We start from the raw sequence: 18,140 nt of genomic DNA, 5'->3' as shown, positions 1-18,140 counted from the left end.
GCTCAGCTCTCTGAGGAGTTTGGACATTTGATGTCAGAGTGTGAGAAGTGTGGGACGTCTCCAAAGAGCCTCAGCAGCTCCTCCAGCTGCAGCATGGAGAGCATCCTGATCAGCTGCATCAGCACTGCTGCCTGCAGAGAGCGGCAAAGACTGCTGACAATAGGGTTGCCAACTCCCAGAGATTGAAATAAGGAACGCCTCTCGCGGGCAGCTGAAAAAAACAAGGTTTTTGGGGGGTGAAAAACGCATATATAACAGCATTTTACCACAGTTATACCTATTACAGACTATAAAAACACATTAGGCTACTGCATCACACCTACAATAACTCATGATCAGCTTGATCTGTTTGTATTTGAGGCCTACAGTGAGACAGTTATCATTCAAGTATCATCATCATCAAGGACAGCAGCTCTCAGCCACTGCACCGGACGGTAGAGCAGCTCAGCAGCTCCTTCAGAGGCGACTGAGACCCTCAGAGCAGGAAGGAGCGACCACAGGCCTCTCATCCCCACCGCTGTCAGACTGTACAGTTCTACTGTGCAGAATATAACCTAATCCTGGACATTATAATATCCTGCACCCCCCTTTCAGAAATTCAGCGACACTTTATCATCCATTCACTCTGCTAAAACATATTGTACGTATTATATCATACTGCATCATATATTGCATATTGTATTGTATATATATATATATATATATATATATATATATATATATATATATATATATATATATATATATATATCCATATCCTGTTACATTTTTAAGATTCAGGTTGTACATACAGTTAAATCTTCATTGTCTTTAGCTTCTATTGTCCATCCTAGTATGATTTGCACTATAACTTGTTAATTATTGCACCATGCATTACTTTTGCACCCCGCTGTGTGTTCTATAAGACTATACACCTGTAAATTTCTCCTCTGTGAGATTAATAAAGTCTTCTATTCCTATTCTACTCTACATTTATTGCTAAATGTGCAAAATAACAAACAGCTGCTGTCTCTTCTGGATTTTAACATGTTTTTTTTTTTTTTAATTTTCAACTAAAAAAGTGCAAAATCAAAACTGAAAAACCTTCTGAACAGAAAAACCAACAAGGTTCCGTTTCTAAACTGAAAACACTCCACAGTCTGCAGCAGCAGACACAAATCAATGAACTAAACATGATATATCTGATATGGAAACGGCACAAACTTACATGTCTCTGGAAGCCATGCTGCGCGCTGCTGTAATGTTTTGATTTACTTCTTCCCATGCGCTCTGTGACCAAACTGACTACTGGCCAATGAGCTGCCGTGGCCTCCGAAGAACGGTCTTTTTTGACCAATGAGATAAGAGTGATTTTGTGTTGTCGAGCCATCTCTGTCAGCTCATTGGTCACAGAACGTCAGAGAGCCGGTGAACAATTTACCGTAAGTTTTCAAAAAAAAAGCGCATGTTCCGTTGCTCACGTTTTGACTCTCACAAAAATACGGAACAAAGTGCGTTCCTTTTCAGCTCAATACGGAACGCACACTTTTACATCCAAATACGGAACGTTTCCGTTTTTCAAGGAACGGTTGGCAACTCCAGCTGACAAGATGACTGTGGCTGCATTGAGGCTGCATTGACACTGTCAGTGGAACGTCTCCACATTCTGATCTGCTGCTCTCATGAGGCTCACATCCCATCTGCTTTTGGACAGTGGAAGCAGGAAGAAGACGCTGCATTCACAGACCGACAGATGGGATCCAGGCCTCAGTCACATGTGGAAATCAATCCAGATGAACTCTGGAGGTTTGGATCTCTGGGAAATGAGGGGAAAGTTCTGGACTGAAGTCAACTTCACATTCTATGATGCTGGACTTGATTTCCCGAAGTGACAAATGAGAGAATGAGAGTGAAATGAAGAGTCTCTGACCTCCATCATTTGTCTTCCAGTTGGTCCTGATGTCCCGTTTGTCCAGTCTCTTGGAGACTTCCTGTCCTCCAGCCAGATGAAACACACAGCTGTACCTCCCCCAGACTTCATCTTTGAGCCCTGAAAGATCCAGATCAACGCTCATCTGGAAGCTCCCGTCATGGTTGGGGAGGATCTCTCCTTTGACCACGTCCTCATGGAGCTCCTCCTCGTCTTTCTTCCAGAACAAGTCGGCTCTGTCGGGGTAGAAACCTGTAGCGTGGCAGGTGAGCGGAGAGGAGGGAGTCTTCTGGAGGAGAGACACTGAGGGAAGATCTGGAGAACAAGCAGGAAGACACCTCACACTTTACTGGATTCTTCTCTACACTCTTTCTCTCTCATGTCAGCCACTGCAGCCAGGAAGAGACGGGCCATGGAAAGAGGGATGAAGGAAGGCCAGATGGAGAGAGGAGAGGAGATGCTGAGAGCAGCATGAAAGAAGAGAAGCTGAGAGACAAACTCCAAACATTTTACCTTTTCTCATCAGTGAGCTCCGACCAAACTCCACATACTTCTTCAGCCAATCAACACAGACTGTGGTGTGGTAGTTTATCCAATAAGATGTGTAAGCTTTGTTATTTTCCCACTTGTGTTTGGTGGGAACAGCCTGTTGAACTGGAGTGATCCATGTTCCTGTCTTCAGGTCCAGAACGATGAAATCTTCTCCATCGAAACCAAATTGATGATACCCGTTCACTTCATCAGTTTCATCGTCCCATTCACAACCGTACATCTTCTGGAGAATGTGAACACCTGAGACAAAATAAGAACACACACACACACACACACACACACACACACACACACACACACACACACACACACACACACACACACACACAGAGTGAGTGAGTGTTGGTGTGTGATCAGGACTCTGACTTGATGGATTTCTTCTGGATTCAGCTCCATGTTGACGCGTCGCAGCTTTTTCATCATCAATCAGTGGTTTGGATTCATTCAGCAACTTTGTTCAGTGGAACTGAAGACAAAGTCAATGAAGTGAGGTTCTGAATGGCTGCAGTCACATGTTTGGATGCTTTGTTGAGTAAAGCTGTATAAAAGGCTATTATCTGTAGAGTATCTGGGTCGATTCCCCACCTCCAGAAATGACATCAGTTCCAGAAAATGTGGCGCCTCTGAGTGTGAGTGTGAGTGTGAGTGGATTTACTTTTATGCCTGCTGCCTTGCCTTCTGGACTTTGTTGGTGTTTTTGAGTCACATGGAGATGACGTCATGCCGTAAAGCAGCTGTGTTGCCTTACTGGCAGGACATTTCGCTGCTCCACAGAGCGTCATCGTCCGGCGGATCGCCTTCCGACAGTGCAGACAGAGACTGGGTGAGCCCGTTCATCAGTACGTCATGGACCTCCGGTGTCTAGCTGGCCTCTGCAAATTCGATCATCTGGAAGACGAGTTGATTCGCGATCAGTTGGCGGAACATACCGCTGATCCGAATCTACGTAAAAAACTGCTTGTGGCACTTGACGACCTGCCCTTGTCTAGTGCAGTGGAGATGGCGTTCCAGCTGGAGTCGGCTGCGTAGTTAGCGTCACGGCTGACGGCTGTGAACCCAGCTTCGCCACACTCTGCTTCGCTGGCACAGACAGTGGCATCGGCTGCTCAGTTTCCAGACCCCACTTATCCTCTTGACGAGCTCAAGGTTAATGAGTTCACCCCGGGTCTGCGCACGCCCCTTCAGGCAGCTGTTTGAGACACCGTGGACCCACATCCAGGTGGACAGCTGTGGCGAACTCCACAGCACCGCACATCATCAGCGCCTCCTACTGGTGGCCTATGATCTGCACTCCAAATGGCCAGAAGTGCTGCCAGCTGGGTCCGTTACTATTGCAGTGGTCATCGGTTTCCTCGCCTCCCTGTTTGTATGCTTGGGCGTCCCTGACGCCATCACCACGGATAATGGGGCCCACTTCATCTCAACTGACTTTGCAGCTTTCATGGAGGGGAGAGGGATTAAACACCTCAGAACTGCACTGTGCCACCCGCAGGCCAATGGCGGCATGGACAGGTTTAATCAGAACCTGAAGAATGAGCTCAGAGCGCACATGGCAGACGGCCTCCCATTTTCTGCTGCGCAGCCTGAGCGTCTGACGTCACTCCGGTGAGTGTTTTCCGTGTTGGTGAAGCTTGCTGAAGCCTGCGAGCGACTGAAGTGCTTGCTGTCTCTCTCTTGCTATTACTGTTAATTCACGAAGCAATCAAAAATCGGGGTTATTTACGCCCCCGGGGTTACTTCGCCCCCGATTGACCAAGCGATCTCTCGTGAATTACATTTCTTCTCCGCCGTTAGCGCCACCGGCGTGCTAACTAGCTTAGCGTGCTAACTAGCTTGGTCCGCCGGGACCGCTATGGCGTCCTCCCCTCTGTCTTCTTTTCTTTCCTGCTCAGTGTGCCGTATGTTGAGTCAGAACCCTGCCTCCCTTGACGATAGGGGTATTTGCGTAAAGTGCAGTGTATTGACAGCGCTGGAGGCCAGGGTAACCGAGTTAGAGGAGCGGCTGCGCAGATGTGAGGGGCAGGGCAGCGCTAGCTATAGCGAGGTAGCGGCAGGGCTCGCAGCCCGTTCCCGCAGTGAGAGGAGTGTTAGCAAGCCTAGCCCCGCAGCGTGTCCCGAGCAGCCGGGACAAGACCAGGACCGGTTTGTGACAGTCCGGAGGAAGGCTAGTGCTAAGCACCGCCACGTAGCACTCCAAGAACCGCTTCACGTCTGCAATAGGTTCTCTCCCCTCAGCGACGACACGCCGGCTGAACTGGACACGCTGGTGATTGGCAGCTCTATAGTTAGAGACGTGAAGCTGCCAGCGGTGAAGGTTAGGTGTTACCCGGGGGCCAGAGTGGGGGACATCGAGGGGAACCTTAGGCTTTTAAAACAGGAAGGTAGGAGATTCCGTCGAGTCGTGATTCACGCAGGCGGTAATGATGCCCGGCGGAGACAATCAGAGGTGCTCAAATTACAAGTAGCCTCGGTGTGTGAATTGGCTAAGTCGATGTCTGATGCCGTAATATTCTCTGGTCCCCTGCCCAATTTGGTCAATGATGAAATGTATAGCCGACTTTCATCATTCAATCGCTGGTTGTCTAGATGGAGTGAGGAAAACGGAGTTATTTTTCTAAACAACTGGTGCACCTTCTGGGGAAAGCCTGGGCTCATCCGCAGGGACGGCATCCACCCAACTTTGGATGGTGCAGCCCTTTTAGCTCACAATATGGCTGATCGGCTTCGAACTCTAAATTGACAATCCAGCTATGAGCCCCGGGCGCAGAGCAGTCGTGTAGAACACTCCTCTGTTGATCTTGTTGATCTCGTCACTAATCCTGCTCCCGGATTTTTACAAGTCAAGCATGGAGGTTTACCTAGGCTAACAGAGACTGAGTCTGTCCAAAGTGCTCAAAGCATTAAAAAACAGTCAATGGGTAAAAAGCTTAACATCTGTACAAGACAAAATAACTTTTCTAGTAGGAAATACATAAAATGTGGTCTACTAAACATTAGAGCAATCTCCACTAAATCTCTGTTAGTTAATGACCTTATTGGTGACAATAACATTGATCTCCTTGCTCTAACAGAAACTTGGCTCCAGCAAGATGATTATGTGAGGCTCAATGAATGTACCCCTCCAACCTATGTTAATTTCCAAACAGCTAGATCAACAGGTCGAGGTGGAGGTGTGGCAGTGATTTCCCACTCCAGTCTTCTTCTTAAACCCAAAACTAATGTTAAATTCAACTCTTTTGAAAGCTTAATACTAACGCTTACTTGTCCAAATTGGAAGAATCAAAAAGCTGTGCTATTAATTATTGTGTATCGACCTCCTGGTCCTTACTCTGACTTTTTAACTGAGTTCTCAGAGTTTTTAAGCAATATAGTATTGACTCATAACAAGATCCTTATAATAGGTGACTTTAACATCCATGTGGATGATTCTGGTGATAGTTTGAGTAATGCGTTTATTGCAGTATTAGATAGTATCGGTTTCACTCAAAATGTTGATGAATCCACTCATAGTCACAAGCACACCCTGGATCTGGTCTTAACATATGGGATAGAAGTCAGTGACCTAAATGTTCTCCCTCAGAACCCCATACTCTCAGACCATTTTTTAATTACTTTTCAGGTTTTGATTGAAGACTACTGTGCTCAAAAAGATAAAATTCAGCTGATACGGACATTATCTGAAAAATCTGTGGCTCGGTACAAAGAATTGATCCAGCCTGCATTTGCTGCATTATCTTGTGAATTCACAGAAATGAGCTTATTGACCAGTGGTGATAATAGTGATCAGTTTGTTGACAGTGCTATGCACTCACTAAAATCTGCCCTTGACGTAGTGGCCCCGTTGCAGCTGAAAACCAATCGACCCAGGCGCGTTGCTCCATGGTTTAATTCTGAAACCCGTGTTCTCAAACAAAAAACTCGGCAATTAGAAAGACTGTGGCGTAAATCTAAATCAGAACAATCTCTGAAGGCCTGGAAATGTAGCTTGCTAAGCTATAAACAAATTCTTTTTAAAGCCAAGACATTATATTACTCTCGTTTAATAGAAATAAACAAAAATAACCCTCGGTTTCTATTCAACACTGTAGCCAGACTGACAACCAGTCATACTGTAGTGGAACCAGTAATCCCAGAATCTTTAAACTGCCATGACTTTCTTAAATTCTTTAATGATAAAATCATAACCATTAGAGGTAAAATCAGTGAAGCGCTTTCCTCAGATCAAGCTCAGGGAATCCAGCCACTGCCTCCACCTGAAATACCTGAAATACTAGATAGTTTCTCATTAGTAAATGGGGCTGAGATTACTTCAATTGTAATGTCTTCTAAAACCTCAACCTGTCTCCTAGATCCAATTCCAACTAAGCTTTTCAAAGATATCCTTCCAGTTATCTTAAATACGATCATAACTATAATAAATACCTCTCTAGAAAATGGCTATGTGCCACAGTCATTTAAATTCGCAGTAATCAAACCACTGCTGAAAAAACCTAATCTCGATCCTGATATTCTAGCTAACTACAGACCGATATCAAATCTGCCTTTTATTTCAAAAGTCCTGGAAAAAGTTGTGGTTAAACAGCTTTACCGCCACCTACAGGACAATAGTTTATTTGAGAAATTTCAGTCAGGATATAGAGCTTATCACAGCACTGAGACTGCGTTAGTTAAAGTCACTAATGACTTGCTATTGGCGGCTGACGCAGGTCTAGTCTCAATCCTGGTTCTCCTAGACCTCAGTGCAGCTTTTGATACAATCGACCACAATATTCTCCTGCAGAGGTTAGAATGTGAGGTTGGCATCAGAGGAAAAGCCCTCTGCTGGTTCAAATCCTATTTATCTAATAGGTACCAATTTGTTCACGTTAACCAACAGTCCTCACCGTGCTCCCAGGTCAGTTATGGGGTTCCTCAAGGGTCCGTGCTCGGGCCAATTTTATTTCTGTTATATATGCTTCCTTTAGGGAACATAATTAGAAGTCACGATATCAATTTTCATTGCTATGCAGATGACACACAACTGTATTTATCTATGAAACCTGATCAAACTAATCAAATAGACAGACTCAGTGACTGTATCAGAGAAATTAAAACCTGGATGACTACGAACTATCTCCGTCTGAATCCTGGCAAAACAGAGGTCATTATACTAGGCCCCCATAAACTGAGAGAGTGTCTATCCAAACAGATTATTACCTTAGATAACGTCAGTGTATCCTCCTCCTCTACTGTGAGGAACCTCGGGGTCTTATTTGATCAGGATATCTCATTTAAAGCACACATCAACCTGGCTTGTAAAACAGCATATTTCCACTTGCGCAACATAGCTAAAATAAGAAACATTCTACCTAGAAGCGATGCAGAAAAACTCATCCATGCATTTGTTTCTGCGAGATTGGACTACTGCAACTCCCTTCTCGCAGCCTGCCCAAAAAGTGGATTAAAAAACTTTCAGTTGGTTCAAAATGCAGCCGCCAGATTATTAACTGGAACTAGAAGACGTGAACACATTACTCCCGTTCTAAAATCTCTTCACTGGCTTCCAGTCGAGTTTAGAGTTAGATTTAAAATCCTTCTCCTCACTTACAAAATCCTAAATGGGATGGCTCCAACCTATCTCCAAGATGCTTTAACGCCTTATCAACCAATCAGAGCACTTCGCTCTCAAAATGCAGGGTTACTGGTGACTCCTAGAGTCTCTAAATGGACACTAGGTAGAAGAGCCTTTAGCTATCAGGCACCATTTTTATGGAACCAGCTTCCAAGTGGTGTCAAAGAGGCAGACACAGTCTCCACATTTAAGGTTAGGCTCAAGACGTTTCTCTTCGATGCAGCCTATGATCAGGTCAGCTAGGGATTCTAAACTAAACTAAACTAAACTAAACTAAAACAAACCAAACCAAACTAAAGTAAACCAAACTAAACTAAACTAAACTAAACTAAAACAAACCAAACCAAACTACAGTAAACCAAACTAAACTAAACTAAACTAAACTAAAACAAACCAAACTAAAGTAAACCAAACCAAACTACAGTAAACCAAACTACAGTAAACCAAACTAAACCAAACTAAACCAAACCAAACTAAACTAAACTAAACTAAATTAAATTAAACTAAACCAAACCAAATTACACTAAACAAAATTAAACTAAACCAAACTAAATTAAACTAAACTAAACTATACTAACTAAATACTAGTTTAAACAGTTAAGTATCCACAAAGCTGCCCCAGGAGCTAGAATGCTGTGGGAAGTACGGTGCACTGAGCCCTGTCCTCTAATGTCTGAATGTTATTCCCTTTAGTCCGTTCATTGCTTTTCACCTGCTGTCCCCCCCTTCGAGGGGGAGTCTTCTCCAGTTTCAGTTGCTGACTCCACTATTACGAAGGCCTATGAACAAGCTCCGTCCGGACCGGGAGGACACCCCTGTCGGTCCTGCCCGTGGACTGGCTTCGGTTCTACTGCTGGGATCCGTGGTTCTTGTGCTGGACCGTCCAACGAACTGTCCTCAACATTGTCCTAGGCTTTACTTCTTATTGTCTCATGCTAGCTGTTGCCAAAGCTGTCCGTCCCTGGGAGAGGGATCCCTCCATACTGTGGTTCTCCCCAAGATTTCTTCTTTTCCCACTGGGTTTTTGGAGTTTTTTCTTGCCGGATGTGAGGGTCGAAGGCGGTGGTTGCTTCGTTCTGTCTCGTTACTGTAAATATTGACATATTACCATTATGCTTATTCACTGTTTTTACTTTTACCGACAAATGTAACATCTTGAAGCCCTCTGAGGCAACTGTTGTTGTGATACTGGGCTATACAAAAATAAATTGATTGATTGATTGATTGATTTCCATTTCACTGCAGAGCACATTACTGCCCTACAGAGCAACACCCCACTCTACAGCTGGCAGCTGACCAGCCCTCCTGATGCTGGGGCCTGAGCTACAGCTTCAACTGGACGGCCTGCACCACCCTGTTAGTGAAGTACCAGCAGCGACAACTTCAGAGTGTTGCTGCTGGGTCAGAGTGACAGAGCTGCACAGCAGCGCATGAAATGGCAGTTCAATAAAAAACATCGTGCAAAGCATCCAACACTGGCCGTGTCGGACTGGACTGAGTCCAGCGACCTATTCGCTCCCACAAGCTGCTCTCCTTCTGGTTTGCACCGCTACAGGTCACAGCACAGCCTTTCGGGTGGCGCCACCATCACTGTCTGATCAGCTGACTGCCTCTGATTTCCTCAAAAGAGATAAGGTGTGGGACCCTCCTCATGCACAGGTGGAGACTCCAGCGGGGCAACCCTGTGACTTGGCTGTGCCACCTGAGCCTGTGCAGCCAGAAGCTCGTACAGTCCGGGCCCACCAGAGGCCCACATACGTTTAAGGCTATATTACTGACTTTTAAAGCTAAGCTAGTGACATAGCCTGTGTCGTGGTAGAATAATCCACAGTGTTATGAAGGTAAACTGGTAGTCCACACGGTTTATCAGGGCAGGTTGGCTGTTTGGCCGAAATGTTCATGTACCTGTACCACTTCATGGTTATTGCACTTGATTGTTCATTGGGGTGTTTAAACATTTTTTAAAAGGGGGGTAAATGTGTTGTGTTTGAGCCACATGGAGATGACATCATGCCGTAAAGCAGGCATCGGGTTTTTGTAGGCGATGTTCTCGCGCCCCGGAGCTTGATGGGAAATGCATGCCGAATAAAGCGTTTCATTCATTGGAAGCTACACGGTCGTTCAGATCATTGCTCTGGATATAATAGATGTGCAATTTTTGTTGATGCTCCGTATCGACAGTGAATGACGAACGTGAGTATCATTCACCCAGCAGTGTGTGTTTTCCGTCAACCGTAATATGTTTGCCTTTACGTGCCGTGTCGGCCTTTCTCATTTAGAAAAGATGTCATTAGTTCATTCCTGCATCTGTTCAGTTGTTCATGTGTAGTAATTTGGTAGTTTTAGTGAGTGTTTTACTTTCCTGATTGATAAAACTGTCTGTTTGTGGTTGGAGCTCTAACCAGTTAATCAATTGTGATATGACAGAAAATGTCTTTTCTTTCGAGATTTGCTCCATTTGCTGACTTTTCTTTTTGCGTTCTGAGACCATTAACCAGCTCATTGATGTTTCATCTAGTTTCTTGAACCAGCTAACTGAAGGTAAATCTCATGTCTTTAACCAGCTGCCTCAAGATTTATCCAGTTTTTTCACTCAGCTAGCTGCAGGTTAACCTGGTTTCTTTACCTAGCTGCTCGCTGCAGGTTAATCTAGTTCTTGTCTCCAGCCAGATGGAAGGTTAATCTAGTTCCTTTAACCAGCCAGCTGAAGCTTAACCTAGTCCCTTTCCCAGTCTCTTTGTGGTTGGAGCTCTAACTGGTCAATCAGCTGTGATGTGACAGAAAATGTCTTTTCTTTTGAGATCTGCTCACTTAGCTGACTTTTCTCTGTCAGGATTCTGTTCAGGCAGGCAGCGTGCAGTCTCAGGCTCCCTGGGTCCATCTGATTGCTGATTGCATTCACCTGGGGACTGCCTCTCTGCCTGCCTATATTAACCTCTCTGCCTCCTGTTTCTTGCAGAATCGTTATCTTCTCCAGGCAACTTTGCTACTGCAGAAAAATTCTCCTGCTCGGCCAAGCTCTGTAAGGGAGTATTTTCATGCCACACCACTCCTTGCCTTGCCTTGCATCGTCTCCTTTTGCCTTGCTTCGGTTCTCCAAGACCTACGTCCTGCTCATTCCACCTACAGTCCATACTCAAGCCTCTGATCCCCAGCACGTAAGCCACCTCTCCCACTAACTGCTGTCACTCGTTTCAGAGCTGGCCTACGTGCTCGAGCTTCCCCCTTCTCCTGCGGGCTCAGGAGACTCCCCCGTCGGGACAAGACTGAGGTAACCTGCGACGCTGCTACCAGGCAGCAGCCCTCTTTGATCACCCCTGTTTTCAATAAACCTGTACAAACGTCAAACCTGGTCTTGCCTCTCTGCATCTGGATGTAACGACACACTCATCATGACATTCTCTGCTGAAGCTAGCTCCTTTCAGCAGCTAGCTGAAGATTAGCCTGGTTGCTCAGCAGCCCGTTAGCTCCTTGTTGAGCAGCTGCTGGAGCTAACGGGCTGCTGACTCAGGATCAGTGGGACATATTGATCTGCTTCCTGTCAACAATCAGCAGCCTGAATGGAGTGTGTGAGCATCACACTGAGCTGGGAGAAAGTCTGAGGAGAGAAAGGAATCCAACCCAGGTCCTCCTGCTGTGAGGGTACAGTAGGCACATTTAAATAGGGCTCATAACATCGACTTGTAGGGCAGAGCGGATTGTAAATGTGTCATGTAAACCCCCGAGTGGATCCGCTTCACTCGGAGCCGACTGTATTTTGGAGCTGATTGTACGAGGTGGTGTACACCGATCGACAATCCACTCCGTGTCTCATATAAACGCTGCCTGACAGCAGAGCGGATTAAATGGGGGATTATTTGTTCCGTGCATGTTTCCTGGTACGCAGTGACGTGATGACATGTGCAGTAAACGGGAAGCAGCACAGACCAAAACAAGTAGAAGAACACGACGGTGGTTGAGAAACACTTTTTTAATAACCATAAGAGAAAAAACACTGTAGAGGCGAGATGGAAACAAATCGCGCAAGAGCGAGTTGTATAAAGCGCTCCATAGCAGAATACGAGCAATCGCTGGCTGGTGTGATGGATTAACTAGTTGCCGTGTAAACGAGTGACAGCAGAGGTCTGTGTAAACACATGCTGATTAGAGCAGTTGTTAAAGTAAGACTCACAAAAGACTTTAAATTTATCAATTCACCATATCGTAGATAACCAAAGCTCACTAGAATGACTACAGGTTTCAGTCGTCTATTGGTCACAAGTTAACACGGGCACCAGTTCATTCGAAACATCGGCATGCGGAGCAGATGAGATGTGCCGCTCAGCGAGGCGGTGCTCCGGCCAGGGGAGCAGCCGTTCCTTGAGCAGCGTATCATGGAGATGTTGGGACATTATTTGAGCAGATATCAGCAGGTAAAAACTCTCTGCTCGGCACTGAGGACTGCTGCTGCAGAGATAAAGACCTGAAAGTTCCGTGAGAGACTTTGTGCCCATGACACAGGACGCTGTATAATCCGCTTCACCCAGGACCCGTGTAAACGAGGATTCATCGTGGATGGCTTTGTATGCCGTTCATGTATACACGCACGTTTAATACAATTGTTCTCAATCGGATTGTAAAAACACCCATGTAAACTGGGTCACTGGGGGTTTTCATTCAAACACTGTTTGGAAAAAGTTTGAAGCTGAAAAAAGTTTTCTTTGAATTTCACAAAGCAGCTCTCACATTTCTCTATGGATCTGCTTTGATTCTACTGGAGGAGGACTGGATCTGACCTGACCAGCAAGCTGTGTGTGTGTGTGTGTGTGTGTGTGTGTGTGTGTGTGTGTGTGTGTGTGTGTGTGTGTGTGTGTGGACTCAGAGAAGACAGGATCAGGAAAAAAGTTCAATCAAACCTCCAGTTTGGTTCAAACGCTGCTTCACGATCTCAATGTTTCCCTTGAAGGTTTGTTGATCTCCAAAATCTATCTGAGTCTGCCTCTCCCAGTACGATGGATCTTCTTCTGTGATTTTATTCATCCAGTCCTGTTTGGGAACTGCTCTCCTGGTGTTGCTGTCATAGTGAAGAATTGTATAATCATCCACCAAACCAACGACCACAAACTCTGGAAAGTTTGGAACATTGGAGGCTGCAGTGTAGAAATACTTGAGAGAGTGAATTTCTGGAAGAAAGAGAAGAGAGTAAATCAATCAATAACATTGACAGTCCAGCCTGATTGGACATTTGCTGTTTCCCTCTGATCTGGCTGCTTCTTCCTTTTCTTGTGTAAAGTGTTGAGCTGCTTTAAAGCCTGAATCCATGTTTTCTGACCACATCAGATAAAGCTACATTACATAGTTCTGAACATTTGTGGGAAACATCCTGGTAGGGCCGACTACGAGGCTCAGTTGAATTGGTTTGGTGATATCAGAGGGATTTTTTAAAATATTATTTTGAATTTAGAGGACATATAATACCCGATGTGTAATATTTGGAGGGCTCTTATTTTGAAATTCCACATCATATTGTCAGAAAATTTTGTGAGGCATCATGGGATGGCCTGCTATGAGTGCGAATTGAAATGGTTTGTTGATATCAGAGGGAATTTTTCATATATAAGTCCCTTATACGGTGACATGAACTTGTCTGCACTGTTACCGTAATGCCCTGTGTAAGCACGCACTGTGGCACTTAGTTTTCTGAGCAGAGGGACGGCCGTAACGCAGTGATCAGTAGCAAAGGATCCAGTCTGGAGCTTCACTACTGATCCAGGATCAGACTGAGATCAGGATCAACACAGAACCAACTGTTCCACATTCAACATGAGCATGAGGCCCACTGATTTCTCCAATGAGGCTTCAAATGTTTCCAGACAGAAGAAAAGAAGGAAAAAGAGATTTTCCTCAGAAGAAGAGAAGCTTGTCAGTCAGAGGAGATGTGGAGAAAAAGCTGGAATCCTACCTGGAGCCCCGCTGGGGATTCCCAGCAGGAAGAAGAGAGCCAGGAGGAGCTGCATGCTCTACATCTCCTCACTAAAACAAAACTGAACTTGCTCATGGCGCACGGCCAGCAGAGCAGACATAAAACACAGAATGCTGCGCTGCTTGTTTGACAACCTTGGGAACTCACTTCTGATTGGTTCTGGAGCAAGAAAGTAGTGAACATCTCGCCCCGCCCAGTGAAGTTGTTTTGCCCACAGCTCTCAGTCTGGAAGGATAAGAAAAGACAGAGTTCTTTGCGAAATACACCAAACGTTGGTTTAATAATAATAATAATAATAATGTGAGTCAGTGAGATTATTAGAGCCAGAAATGTTTCCTCCAGTCATGAACCTGTTATTTCTTTCAAAGATGAAATCATCCAGAGACCTGAATCCTCTTTTTTGCATCATTTTCTTTTCCAGGGAAGTTGTTGATGAGCATGGCGCCCCCTGCTGGCCTGTCTGTGCCATGGCTGAAGTCTATTTTCTCTCCCACTGGTTTGACAACATCTTCTCCTCTGTGTCGTTGCTGTGAGTTTCCTGAAGGAGAAAACCATTTGTTCTTTCATTGTTCAGGAACCAAACTGCAGCTTTCCTTTTCTAGAGTCGCTTAAAGGTGCTGTAGGCAGGATTCGGCATCTCCGCCATCTTGCTTTGGGTTACCTAAGCAAGATGGCGATTTGAAACCCAGCACAGCCAATCCTGCCTTGTTTTCTCTGACATCACGCCCTTACACAAGTTAAGCCCCTCCCACAAGAACGTGCGCGAACGCCCCTCGACCAATCACGGTTAGAGCCTCAGGGGCTCTTCTGATTGGTCCTTTTATTTTTATTTTTTCCCTTGTCCTGTTCGGCAGCTGGGGCGTGCAATATTGTATGATTGTAGCCTTTTACTATCCGAACAGATTTTAATATTAGCAGCAGGACGAGACTGAGTCTCCTCCTGCTGCTGCTTTTATTTGAAGCTGGCATCCGGCATGGCTGCCGGACAGGACCGGGACGGAAACGCTCAGAGAGCAGGGACAGAAAGAGGGAAAGATAAAGAGAGGGAGAACGGGGAGGGGGGTGGGGGGGGGGGGGGGGGGGGGGGGGGGGCACAACCTTTGTACAAAGTCACAATGCAAAACAGTGTTGTCGACGCACCACACGCAACCCAGAACAATCCCAAACCCCCAATCTAGACAACACCAAAACAGAGCCGACAACCAACACAGGAAATTACAGAACCATACATACATTTTTTTTTTTTTTTTTTTCCGAACCATATTAGTGAACAGACCAGGCCACAAAAATAAAAGGAGGTGTAGGGGAGGAAGGAAATGCAAGGACACCACAAACCCTTTTTTTTTTTTTTTTTTTGAATATAGCTAGTTGTAACTAGTAGTAAACTCGGGGCGTGCATCAAGAGAGGTCTGCTACAGATCACCATTAGTCTAACCACCACAAGAAGACAAGGTAACCCAGTATGTGAAGAGTGATTAAAGATCAACGTGATCATGTGAATATGATGGTGACAGTGATAGTGATAGTGATCATGCATATATGACCTCTGACCTCTGAGAAAGCCAGAAGCAGGCCAGACAGGCCCTCAGAGCCCAGACAGCGGACATCACAGAGCCCGGGTCCAAGCCGCCCCCCCAGGCAGACGCCCACGCTCCGGTCCAGAAACGGGGCAGAGGAAAGCCCCGGCCGGGGACCCCGGCAGCCCCGGGGCCCGGGCCCCGTGGAGCCACGACCGGCAGGAGCCGGTCCACCCCGGGCGCCGGACGCCCGGGGCGGGCAGAGCCGAGAGCCCAAGGCCCAAGAGCCCAGGAGCCAACCCCCCACACAGGCGGAGGGCCATGACCCACCCGGGAGAACCAGCCCACATGGGCGGCTACCCACCCCAGGCCAGTACACCCCCCAGCGCTCCGGCCACGCACCCCGAGATCCAGGGCATCACCCCCCCCCTCCACCCACCCCACCCCACGACCCCCACCCGGAACCCACCCCCCCCCACCCCCTGTCCTCTCCCGCCTCACTGCCCCCCGCCCCAACCCAACACTCATACCCACTCACTCATACTGACACACACACATGCACACACGCACACACAGATCCACTCATCCCTAAACCAAACGCACATACACACACACATTCCAACACACTCACACACTCTCACGCACACGCTAACAAGCACGCACGCACGCACGCACGCACGCACGCACGCACGCACACACACACACACACACACACACACACACACACACACACAGTCCATCCTACCCCAAACATACTCACATTCCCGCGTCATCCAACCGTCATGTCCTGTGGGAGACCCCCCGGAAGGCAAGGGAACACCGAACCCCACATCCAGGACCCCCCACCACCCACAACTGCCGCCCCCACCCCCCAAACCCCACCGCTGCAGACAGATATGCACCCCCCAGAGCCAGCAGCCCCCCAAACCACAGCCGCTCCAAACCCCAGGCCTGTGGGGAAAACAACAGCCCCCCCCGCCCCACCCCCCACCAGAAGGAATCTGGAAACGGGGGCGCAGAAGACCCCATTGCCCTCCCTCCCCCCCTCCGTCTCGTGAGTGTTGATGGAGTATATGTTGTTTGCGATTAAAATTTGAGGGTCAGTAACCACACCGTGCCGCGAGTGAGGCCAAATGAGCAGTCTCATCTACCTGAACAGCCCCACCCCCGATACAGCGCGCCAAGACTCCCCGACGTGTGTGTTTGTATGTATTTGGTCGTGTTAGATGACTAAGTGCAATTAAGACTGAGAGGCGAGCCACCGAAGCGTGCAGTGATTGGGGCCACTTAGATGGCCCCCTCCACCACACCCTACCTGATAAGCCCGCCTCCCAAAGCCCTACGTGTGTGTGCATGAGAGCGGGGGGAGAGAGGGGTCCGGGGATGCCGCAGCACCCCAATCACCCAGGAGCCCCCCGATGAAGGACAGGGCCAGGAGCGCCACCCCCCCCCCCCCCCAGGACCAGGGCGGACAGCGACCATGGCCAGAGAGCCACCGACCCAAGAAGCACACACCCATCATGCATCAGGAGGAGTGAAGGTGAGGACAGACAGGGGGCAGCAGAAGGACCCAGACCCAGGGCCCACCGACCCCAGGCCCACAGGACACCGCACTCTCTCATACATAGCTCCAATCGCCCACACATATACACCCACACGTACAGACATACATACATACTTACAGATACACACCCACACACACATACATACCCCGCTCACAGATACATACCCACACACACATACACACTTACACATACATAGTCACACACATACACATACATATCCAGATACACACCCACACACTCACATACACCTACATAAACACCCACAAATACAAAAACATATATACATACTCACACATACACACCCACACACATATACACATACACGTACACGCACCTTCCCCAACCCCCTAACCCCCACAGCCCACCACCCCCCTATCTACCCCCCCATCCACCCCGCCCCGTCCCCCACCAACCACCCACCTCCCCCGCCACCCCCCACCCATCCACCCCACCCCCCTGTCCCCCACCACCACAACCACCCACCCCGATGCCCTGAATTCCGGGGCAGCAACCAGACACCAGGGCGCGCACCGACCCAGGCCGCGGCAGCACGCCCGAGCCGACCGGCCCCCCCAGCCAGGTCGACCCCCTCACCCTCACGGAAGGAGAGAGCCCCCAGGCACCAGGGCCCAGGGCCCCCAGCCACACCCGCCCCAGGACACCCCGGCCGCCCGGACATGAACCGGCACCCGCCGACCCCGGCCCCCCGGGGCCCCCGCCCCACCGCCGCCAGACAGCCCCAACAACCGGCGGCCCCCCCACCCCCAATCCAAACCAAACACGAAGACAGCCCCCAGCGAAGCAGCCCAGATCCCGACCCCAAGACAGTGCCAACCACCTGCAGCCATCAGGCCCCCCCCACCAACCACCGACCCTCAAAGAGGAGAGGCCCTCATCTTCCCCTTACATTAAGTGATGGAGCTGATCACAGGGGACCAGAGGGAACCAGATTCAGCTGATTGGTCCTCTGAACAGACAGACATCGTCTCCAAGCTGATATGATCTAATAGAAGATTCTTAAACT

The 18,140-nt window shown here is 47.9% G+C and overlaps 2 protein-coding genes across 7 annotated transcripts in view; one reads left to right on the top strand and one right to left on the bottom strand.

The window, feature by feature from the left end:
- Window positions 1-18,140, top strand: part of LOC115409078 (class I histocompatibility antigen, F10 alpha chain-like) — a 420,939-nt gene that overhangs the window by 81,061 nt on the left and 321,738 nt on the right. The gene's annotated exons all lie outside the window — the stretch shown is intronic.
- The window catches only part of LOC115409072 (class I histocompatibility antigen, F10 alpha chain-like), a 324,040-nt gene that overhangs the window by 116,746 nt on the left and 189,154 nt on the right, over window positions 1-18,140 (bottom strand). For 2 of the 4 annotated variants that reach the window (XM_030120064.1, XM_030120062.1), the window contains exons 2-4: window positions 12,968-13,234; window positions 2,423-2,701; window positions 1,910-2,224 (exon numbers count right to left, since the gene is read on the bottom strand). In XM_030120064.1, the coding sequence (XP_029975924.1) occupies window positions 1,910-2,224; window positions 2,423-2,701; window positions 12,968-13,234 (861 nt within the window). The remainder of the gene's footprint in view (window positions 1-1,909; window positions 2,225-2,422; window positions 2,702-12,967; window positions 13,235-18,140) is intronic. The other 2 variants (XM_030120065.1, XM_030120063.1) reach the window with 1 other exon arrangement.

Source organism: Salarias fasciatus, chromosome 22 (assembly GCF_902148845.1).
Source record: "Salarias fasciatus chromosome 22, fSalaFa1.1, whole genome shotgun sequence".
NCBI classification, from domain to species: domain Eukaryota; kingdom Metazoa; phylum Chordata; class Actinopteri; order Blenniiformes; family Blenniidae; genus Salarias; species Salarias fasciatus.
This window is presented reverse-complemented; position numbering and strand designations above follow the sequence as displayed.